At 38.9% G+C, this 11,244-nt stretch overlaps 1 protein-coding gene across 1 annotated transcript; it reads left to right on the forward strand.

The window, feature by feature from the left end:
- Positions 1–4,847: 4,847 nt before the first annotated feature.
- Positions 4,848–8,742, forward strand: tbr1b (T-box brain transcription factor 1b; the record flags this gene model as incomplete). Its single annotated transcript, XM_083682711.1, has 6 exons — positions 4,848–5,539; positions 5,912–6,066; positions 6,319–6,440; positions 6,799–6,957; positions 7,091–7,152; positions 7,902–8,742. 6 exons carry the CDS (start codon positions 4,848–4,850, stop codon positions 8,740–8,742), a joined length of 2,031 nt encoding a protein of 676 aa, XP_083538837.1.
- Positions 8,743–11,244: the final 2,502 nt, after the last annotated feature.

Below are 11,244 nucleotides of genomic sequence, written 5' to 3' on the forward strand. Positions count from 1 at the left end.
TAGTGTAAGGGTTGCAAGCTGATGATTTCAGGACCAGGCCTCATTCAAACCGTATAGCCTCTGATACTGGCTTAAGGTTGTCAAAATGACAAACCCAAACACAAACCTCTTTTGTCATTTTGTTTGATAGATATTGAATACTTTACTGGATGTGAGTTATTATATTTGAGTTATCCTGGTTTGTAAAATCAGACAGGAAGTCGCTGAGAATCATACATGTTTGAACAATTATCTGATAATCAATAGATATTCTAAACCCTGCATTAGTTAACACTTTATGAACTTCACTATCAATGGCAGTTCTAGGGAGATCTTTAAACCCTTACAATATGTCATCTGCCCTTTACATAATTTACTGCCAGGTTTGTGGTCAAGACAAATCTGAGGGATCTCTGGCTTGAGGACCTAAAAGGACATCAATAATGAGGGGTGTAGGAGTGCACTTCTGGGATGACATGGACGAGTGTCTCGCTGTGTCCAGGGAGGAGGCCTAATAAGGGTTTAAAAGCCACAACTGTCCACGCCGCCCCTTAGCAGACCACCAGCTGTCGTCTTTTCAAGAGAGCACCCTGATTCCTTCTGACAGTAGGGGTCTGGCCGCCAGAGACCACAGGGGACAACAGTCATGTTAACGTCAAACAAACAAAGCACACACACCTTTAAGACAAATTAGTCCGGCTAATTAAAGTTTTGCAATAAAAAATATTTCCTTCCTTTTTTTTTTTTTTATTATTATTAAAAAAAGCCAGAAAAAAATAGAAATACTTCAACTTGATTTATTGATGGAAATTCCAATGTGACGTCTAGCAAACAACATATAAATAACTTAAAGGCCATCTTAAATGCATTCCCATTAAATTTTTAGGGCCACTGTAATATAAGCCACTACCTGTCATGAATCACAAATAACCTTGGTTCCTATCCTCTTAGTTCATCCCAGTGTGCTTCATCCCTTATTACTATCCTGACAGGGAAATGTTTACCCATCCGACAAGAGACAAGCTATTTTATAGTCAGTAGAAGCAATTGCACCTGACTGGGGCAGCACACTCTGTCCCCATATCCTTGCTGGCTATAATTTTGTTGTCATTTCATGTGCTGTGATCACATCATTGATGTGACAGTGCCGGGCATTAGGTAAAGTCCCTGAGCTGGTGCTCACTTTCAGGCTTTTTCTCTCCCTGTCATTCACATTGATTAGATTAGACCCAGGTGGCAAACAGATTTCCTTTGGCACAACAATGAAAATGTTGATACCTTTCTTTAAAAAGTGCCCTGTTTAGCTCCTGACGCTATTTAAAGTTAGAACTTTTCTGTTGTTGTGAACTGTTTTAATATGTTAAATGATTTGTCAAAGCTTTGTGGCTTAGAAACAGCCCAGGCTGCCCGCCATGCGGGTGTGTTGGTGCAGTACATCTGTTATTGTAAACTGTTTTCATATTTTAAATGATTTTTTCAAAGCTTTGTGGCCTGCCAGGCAGATTAGTTGGTTCAACGGTCATCTTTCAGTACATAATATGAGATGATCTGATGTTTGATCTGATCTGATGTTTGATCTGATCTGATGTTATCTACTGTATCCTTACATTTATACCTTTAATTGATCAAAATCATTTTGATGATTTGTAGACATAACCAAGGGCAAAACTATTACACAAACTGTCCATATAGGTATCTTACAAAACATTGTTTCTCAAGTGAATTAAATTGGCAATGAACAATTGCACCTGGACATCTAAATCACAAATTTGAATTAGTATCATTAGTATCATTGTGGGTGTTGTTCAAGAGAGCTTAAAACATATACCCATATTACAGTATGAATTCATACTATCTGGTCAGCAGAGCGTTTGTGCCAAGCCTAAGATAGAGCTCCTCTCTAACCTGCACAATGACATCCTGGGGGACTAGATGGTACATGGTCTGGCTAATCAGGCTAGTCCCTCTGTGGTTATGGCCACTAGCTGGGATAATAAGAGCAAAGTAATGGTGCTAATAAACAACAAAAGGGAGTCGATCACAGGGGGGAAACAAACTAGGGTGCTGCGCTGCACGGTTGATTCAACAATTGGTTTGTTCAGAAAAGCGGAGCCCGGTTTGCTTATTAAAGATCATTGATGGAAGTGAACCATAATCCTGTAATGAGGAGAGGAAAGGCCTGCGCTCCTGCTTGGGCACAGGCAAGCCCATGCTTGTATGTTTCACAGGAATAGATTACTGGACCCTATTGCCCTGCTGTAATGACCTCTCTTGTTAACCTCACAGATGCAAACCTCTTCATTAGAATGCAAAGCCTTTCACCTCTCTCTAAACACCAGACTCAGAGATAGGTTTTGTTTGGCACCCTTAAATTTGCTTGTTTTGAGGTTATAACATACACTTTATGCAACTTTATTGAAACACAATGCACAATTTGATAAGCATATTTTGCCAGATAACACATTTGCTTTATGCTCTGAAATATAATTTTTATGTCTCGAAAACACATGATCTTCCTTGAAGTGTTTAGTTCATTGTTGTTTTAATGTTTATGTCCATTCATACTGTAGTGTACAGTGTGCTATTCCCAGTGGTCCATAGGTTTTCAGCTGGGCTAAGTTAGTTGCTTAGCCTCCCAATTTCACCAGTCAGAGCCTCTGCTTGGAAGCATGACATGGAACTATAGTTCCACAACACTCCATTTGACTTTGTGTTGTTTTTCTCACTAATCATGAACGAGATGGGATACATACATTCAGATGCCAAACTACAGCAAGACTACCAAGAAGGCTGAACTGTACTATTGTGACAGGGATGCCGGGACTCATTTATAAATACAATGATGTATCAACAGTGATACGCGCTAAACCATTTGCTTTGCTGAGTTAAAGACATAGCTGTGACCATCACTGATTTGAGTTCTCCATCTCTAGATGTTGAAGAGGAGGACAAGATGGCAGCCGAACAGCTGGCTCTGAAGTTGGAATATACCCCTGCTTGTTACATACGACCTCTACACCATGGGCTGCATAATACTCAAACTTGGAAGAACATGTCAATTAATGTTCTTGTTATTGTGCAGTGGAAACAAATTGTTGCATCTTTCAATCAAGCTAGGCATTGGATTATTCCACGTATTGAACTTGTAGGAAGAGTTTAAAGGAGCCTACTGCTGTACCTTGAGGTGTTCATTGGCTGTGTATACTGAAGTCAAAGGGAGGTACATCATTTTGATTTTAATTGGATGAATATTATGGAAATTGTACAATATTTCCCAATTGTATCTGCCAGTGCTGATATTGGACATTGCAGATAAAGACTACACTATTTTATCTCATTTAAGAATTAAAGACTACACTATTTTATCTCATTTAAGATTAGGTTTGCAAACGAAATTATAATAAAAAGCAATATATAATTTTGCAGGTGGTATTTATCAAAAGTTAATCTGTATTTTGTTATTGTATTTTATTGTCTCTCAGTCGAGAGAAGTAAAGAGTTGAGTTGTTGCCACCCGAGTATACAGCAAAATATGGTCTTGGCTAAGGACCACACTATTCATGGCACGCTTGGATGGTGCCCAATGACGGTGTCATATTGTCCCATATCAAGAGGGCTATCCATATTGAAAAATAATTGCTCAAGACATGCTGAGAACGTTTGACTCTTTTTGGAGAATATTTTCCTCTCATAACTTATAGGCTATACGTTTATGCAAAGTAACTTACGTTTCCCCTGTCGTATTAATGTATAAGGCTGCCGCCCGCATTTCAAGAGTATGAACGCAATAAAAGTCAAATAAAAGTGCGCTATTTCAAGTACTGCAATGATATCTATCTATCTTCTATCTATCTATCTATCTATCTATCTATCTATCTATCTATCTATCTATCTATCTATCTATCTATCTATCTATCTATCAATCAATCTATCTATCTATCTATCATTCAATCAATCACATGAATTGTAAGGATTGTGAATTTGATAGTTTTTAATAGTATAACTTCCCTCAACAATACAGTTTTTTGATCAATTCTTTAGACCTATAATTACTTTTCATAATTGGTCATTTTGAAATGTCTTCATGCCTATGTGCATGTTTTTTTGGTAGTGCATTCGCTGTCATGAGTGCTTTGATTTATAACTTTAGACCACTGCAATGAAATATTTACCTGGCATGGGACTCATAAACACATCTTCAGAAGGACGTTATGATTTCACGCTATATCACAAACATTTTAAAGCATCGAGTGCACTGCCTGTCATTGCATGTCATTTTTGGTATGTTAATAATATATTTTCGTTTCTCCGGTAAACACACTTTACCACTCTTATCGCATTAATAGGTAAATAACGCTGATGTATTATTGTGGGAATGCTACAGGGATACACAAGTCTCTTTTCAAATGTATGTTACCGATAGGCCTACGTCTAATCATGTTGATACAGTTTATAAGGCCGAAATGCAAGTGGTATGTATCATAAAATCAAAATGTATGATAATAGCACACATCTATCACATAAAGGCATAGCTTGTATCAGATGATGACATGATATGTCTTGATTGTCTCTACAAGCAAATCAGGTATGCGCACGCAGCCCTTATGATTATCCTTATTGAGAACTGTCTAATTAAATTACTGTCTTGAGCTAACCAATGGCAGTACTTGTTTCATTAGCAATGCAGTGAGAGTGATGAAAAGCAAATCCTTCCTGATTGCAGGATGGTGTCAATTGGCTCATTTACTGCCTTACTCAATGTACCTCAAACCATAGGAAGGCGGTTTTTTGCGAGTTAGATTACTTAGGCGTGGGCAAAAGCCTGTGATTTCATATAGATTGCGTTAAGAGCAGTTTGCCATTGAGCTATGCAGCTCGAGAATTGCATTTCGCCAGCAAGTATTCTCTCCAAGAAATTTATGAATGTGGGCAGTGGCTACTCCAATTCTGATGGATCTGAGCTCTCATTGCAGGACCATCCTATTATATCTGCAAGTGACAACCTGGAGAGAAGTTCACCTCTGAAAAAAAACTCCAGGGGGATGACGAATCAGTCAGAGGCAGACAATTTCCCCGACTCCAAGGACGCATCAGGGGACGTCCAGAGAGGCAAACTCTCTCCTGGTCTTCACGGAGTCTCTGAAATTCGTCATAATTTCGATGGATCTGCAGGAGAAAGGTATATCATTTCTCAATCTAGCCAACCTCAGTCAGTCTCAGCAACTCCAAGTGCTATGTTCCCATATCCAAGTCAGCATGGACCAACGCACCCGGCTTTTTCTATTGGGAGTCCGAGTCGTTATATGGCCCATCATCCAGTAATAACTAATGGAGCATACAACAGCCTTCTGACCAACAGCTCTCCGCAAGGCTACCCAACAGCAGGTTACCCTTACGCGCAACAGTATGGACACACTTACCAAGGAGCGGCGTTCTACCAGTTCTCCTCGGCGCAGGCTGGGCTCGTGCCTGGGAAAGCGCAGGTGTATCTGTGCAACAGGGCCCTATGGCTCAAGTTTCACAGACATCAAACTGAGATGATCATCACCAAACAAGGACGGTATGTATCCGTAGCTACATTGTCAAAGATAAGTGTTTATAACTTCATCCTGTTTACACTCCTGTTGTTTAAGGCAACGGTTGTGGAGCAGCCCATCGTTATACGCATGACCCATTTTTCATAATGAGAGGCATATTTGGGGTATAGATGTATGTATGAAAATATTGAATTGACTAGATTTTTATTTTTAATGATGTTTTCACATACGTCTATTGATACACTGCAAAAAGTTTTGCAAGGTCTGTTGCGCATAACATTAAGTACCGTATGCATTTTTGGTGTTGCTCTGGGAAGGTGAAAGCATCTTTGCATCTTTGGTGTTGCTATTTCTATGTATGACATTATCTAAATCATATTTTTCTATTATTACAGACGAATGTTCCCCTTCTTAAGTTTCAACATTTCTGGTCTCGATCCTACGGCGCACTACAACATATTTGTGGATGTTATTCTTGCTGATCCCAATCACTGGCGATTTCAAGGTGGCAAGTGGGTACCATGTGGCAAAGCGGACACAAATGTGACAGGTACGTTCCTGCACATTCATGTTTATAAGAGTAGCCTAACATAATAATATTCTAATAATAAAAAGGGTGTTGTTGTTTTTAGCCGATTGTCTTAATTCCAAGCCGCAACCGAATAAAGTAGCCTACAGACACATCAGCAAATTTATTGAAATTAAAAACTATATTTTGTTTATTTACTTTGTTTTATAATGATAATACACCTGCCCAAATGATAATTCATTTCAATGCGTTGCATTTGTTCATTTTCTACAGGAAATAGGGTGTACATGCACCCCGACTCACCAAACACCGGTGCACACTGGATGCGCCAAGAAATATCATTTGGAAAGCTGAAATTAACGAACAATAAAGGAGCCTCAAACAACACGGGACAGGTCAGCTGCACACATCTTTTCGAAATACTGTCTTTTAGATAATGCTATGAGAGCACAATTAAATATAATTCTCAGAAGCCATTGAAGACCCTCGTATATTAACAATGCACTGAAGTCATTACGCGCAAGGAATATTCACACTCATGGCATAATACTGTTATTCTATTTTTCTCATGTTGGTTATTATCAGCAAATAATACACACATTTATTAATTTATCGTAAACAAAAAACGAATGACTTTGCCGTTTTCAGTTTTGGTTATTTACACCAGGAAACAGTGCTCCAATAGGCCTACTCTAAGCCTAGTTCCAAATTGATTGGTAAGTTATTAAACATCTTTTTTCTTTTTACCTCCAGATGGTGGTTCTACAGTCCCTCCACAAGTACCAGCCCAGGCTCCATGTGGTGGAAGTAAACGAAGATGGAACAGAGGACTCGAGCCAACCTGGAAGAGTCCAGACTTTCACCTTCCCTGAAACGGTGTTCATCGCCGTCACAGCGTACCAGAATACCGATGTAAGAAAATTGATGATAATGAAATTCGAGTTGTAGCCTACTGAAATATCATGAATCTGGCAGGATTTGCAACTGTTGAAAACAGCTAGCCAACAAACAACTGCTGTTCTCACGATCTGCCTTATTTTTTCAGATTACGCAATTGAAAATCGACCACAATCCATTTGCTAAAGGGTTTCGGGACAACTACGACACGTAAGGCTATTTGTCAGGATGTTTGTCACCTGTTTTATAATGAAAGGGAATATTTTCCTTTGGGGCTCCACTTCTTCCAGATTATGCCTACAGATGTAAGGCCTATATCTGTAACCTAATGAATGACAGATTGAGAACAAGTGATGGGTTGTGTTAATATCACAGAAGTGCAATTCCTATTGGCCCTACTACGCAATTGGTAATGTTAAATTCAAATATAAAACGTATTCTTCAAACATTTAAAATATGAACTAAGAACGAATGGCAAAATAATTATCAATTCTAGAGAGAAAAAAAATAGAAATATTCTTGATACTTTGGAACTAGGATTATAATATGTTTAATGCTTAATTGTTAAATTAATTTAACCTAAACCTGACCGACATTTCAACTATCCTAATAATTCAAGGTTTAAATTTAGGCTACGTTTAACAATAAGGAACATTATTTTGGGCACAAATTTTATTCAACACCAATTTGACTTTATAATCGTGCTTCAATGATAATTTAATGACGTTTTGACATATTTTGGCTGTTGTTTTGAAATATTTTGGCCATCTCTTTTTAGAGATAGGCATGGGATTGGTTTAGTCTACAGCAAACAATATTATTAGATTATTGTTACTTGCGCCATTCTAATGCAAATGCATTTAATCTAACTGTGCATATGTCAGGCGTCAGTTGCCTCTGATAGTCGTAACTATTTCACGTGTCTTATCATGTGTTTGTCTGTTCTCTTGTCTTTGCAGTGTCTACACAGGTTGCGACATTGACCGCTTAACGCCATCACCGGGTGACTCGCCTCGCTCTCAGATCATGCCTGGTGCGAGATATGCCATGACTGGTTCTTTCCTACAGGACCAATTTGTCAGCACGTATGCCAAATCTCGCTTTCACCCTGGCGTAGGGACTGGTCCTGGCACAGACCGCAGCGTCCCACTTAGTAACAGCTTGCTATCCCCGCAACAAACCGAAGAGCACACAGTTGCTTCCCCGCAGCGATGGTTTGTCACCCCTGCCAATAACCGACTGGACTTTGCCGCCTCGGCATACGATGCCGCCGCGGCTGCTGATTTTGCCGGTAACGCGGCCACCTTGCTGTCCTACGCAGCGGCTGGAGTAAAAGCACTTCCCCTGCCCACTGCTGGGTGTTCAAATAGACCTTTGGGTTATTATGCCGACCCATCAGGCTGGGGCACCCGCACACCACCTCAGTACTGTAGTAAATCCAGCTCAGTGCTCTCGTGCTGGCCCACAAATGCTGTTGGAAGCAGAACAGGCACGTCCAATTACCTGACGGAGGATGGGGACACCATCCCTACGGAGAGGTCTCCAATCGGAGTGCCAGAGGAGACAAAACCGAAAGACTTGTCCGAATCCAGCTGGATAGAGACGCCGTCTTCAATAAAGTCGATAGATTCAAGTGATTCTGGAATCTTTGAGCAGGCCAAACGGAGAAGAATTTCACCGTCTGCCACACCGGTTTCGGAGACAGTGTCCCCGCTGAAATCAGAGATGCTGGCACCAAGAGAGTGTGAGAAAAATTGCGCCAAGGACATTGGTTACTATAGTTTCTATCCACACAGTTAGAAAATAAGATAACTCAAAAAGCATGAAACATGTCAATGTGTTTTCTTTCTATCTATCTATCTATCTATCTATCTATCTATCTATCTATCTATCTATCTATCTATCTATCTATCTATCTATCTATCAGTTGCACACCCTGTCTTGGACCAACATTGACAAAAGATTTGAGGTGGACCTATTGACCTATTGAGGGGAAATTATTTTCCTCACATTAACATGTTAATGTTAATGTTGTTTTAACAAACTTTATTTATGTAGTTTTAAAGCTTTTTAATCCACAACCATTGTAATTATGAACATATTGTACATAATATTTAGCCATTTAGTGATATTGTGTGATATGAATGTAAACTATTGGATTCATTTTTTTGATATTTATATGAAAAATAATTGGTTGTGTTTAAAACGCAAATAGCGTAGTCAAGTGATCTCATAAAACGTGTTAGTTAAAACTATTGAGAGTCTACTGTATATTTCGTTGTGTAGCATAATTTCGCTGTTGGCAGCGGGAGCTTGGTAATGATTTCTGTAGCCCATTTTGTCTATCACCGTATCCAGATATTAGACATTTGACGACGTAACCATATTAAGATCAAATTAGAATGAATTGCCTAATAGATGTGGAAATAAACGTTATAAATGTCTAGTGTAAGCATTTTTACTACATTGGGGGGAAAACGATGTTTTAATTTTCCAATCTTTCTTGGACATTATTTCATGGATTGTTGTTTGTGAAAAGCTGTATCTGCTGTAATGTGCTTTAATGCAATAAATATGACAGAACCTGATTACCAGATGCAAGATGCCAAATGTCTCCGTCTGTTGTAGTGTAATTACAGAAACAGGACGTTTACCATTAATATTTCTCGAGCTTATAAACCTAACGATGTATCGAAGTTTCAGTTTCTCATTATGTATTCATGGTTGCCACTACACCTGCCCAAATTATGCGCATACAGTGGATGTGGCCCCCAAGACGCGGGGTCATCACAAGGAAATGTGTTTTCACCCCTGTAGCTGGGATGGTAGGGCATTTCAGGTAAGCAGGGTACACATCCCAAACCCGATGGCAATATGGAGCAATGGCAAGCCTTCCAAAAACACACACTGTACATGTACATGTCTATTTAAGGTCAGGAGGCTAATGACAGGCTAATGGCAAACAATTCGGAGACTAGAGGATGTTTTAAATGATCCAATGATTAGTCTTAATTCTATGTTAAAACCGATAATTTCTGTTGCATTTCCTTATATAATTGACTAAGATTAAGTGATGTTAAAGCTGGCAAAAGGGGCTTTTCTTGTCTTCTGAGTCAAATGTGTAATAGGCCTGTCTCTGAGCAGCCTTGTGGATGAGTTGAATAATTCTAATTTCACAAGAGTTCAGACGCTCTTGTTAACATATTGGTTTCAGAGCCCTCATTATAATGACATTACATTATGCTATTATGCCTAAATGCTAACCTTAGATTTGTGCCTGTAACGCAACATATTGCCCAAATCTCCCACTGACGTCAATGAATGATTCTCACAAAAACAAGTTACGCATGTCCATCAAACGTGAGGGAACCTGTGAAAACCACTGATATCAGATTTATGCGTTGGTCACATGCGATCATAGTCATCATGAGCATTTCTGTTGTAACAAACGTGGACCAGGGACTGTTCCTACTTCCACTTATGTAACAACCAACAAATAACCAACATATTTTTTGTCTCTTTAGGTTGCATGTTATTCACTTTGGAGCAAGGACAAGGTAATGGGTACTGGGGAGGTCTCTGTGGACCCAACTGATGAAATTTGGAAGATTTATTTTAAGGAAAAGAAAGAACACTTTGAAATGTCATAACCATGTAATTACACAGCAATTGGTAAAATACTCTAATAACACATTAATACAATTTTGCGAATAATTACTATTCTACTACTATAGCGCAATTCAATGTAAGATCTATAAATTTCAGTTAATTACCGTCTGCAATCTATGTAAGCCTGCTGTTTAGTAGACCAAAGGGCTTATTCAATCAATATTGAGGTGGCCACAGTACAGACAGACAACCCTAACTCTTCTATAGCACTGTCAGAGAGCATGTGTTTATTATTATAATACTTTTTTCACATTGTTTATTAGGCAAATTAAAAATGAATATCCACACAGCACAATACATAAGTCTTGTTTTGGATACGGGTAAATTCCATTATAGGCCTTCATCAAAATCAAGAGGCGAGATCAGAGGCACGGTCTGGATGCAAAGCCTTGTGGATGTTCCTCAGTTGAGGACAGTATAGCCCTGTTACTGTCATCTTGTGGCAAACCTGCTACATTGCATGTGGAAATGTGGTATTTCAATTCAATATCTTTTGGGTCGAAAACATCCATTTAACTCATCAGTGAGGTTTACTGCGCAAGGTCCGCTTAATTGTACCATTAGATAATAACAAAGGCAGTATCATTTTAAATTATGATTATTTACAAATATTCTACGTAAAAAGTACCAACT

Source organism: Argentina silus, assembly GCF_951799395.1.
Source record: "Argentina silus genome assembly, chromosome: 12".
Taxonomy (NCBI): domain Eukaryota; kingdom Metazoa; phylum Chordata; class Actinopteri; order Argentiniformes; family Argentinidae; genus Argentina; species Argentina silus.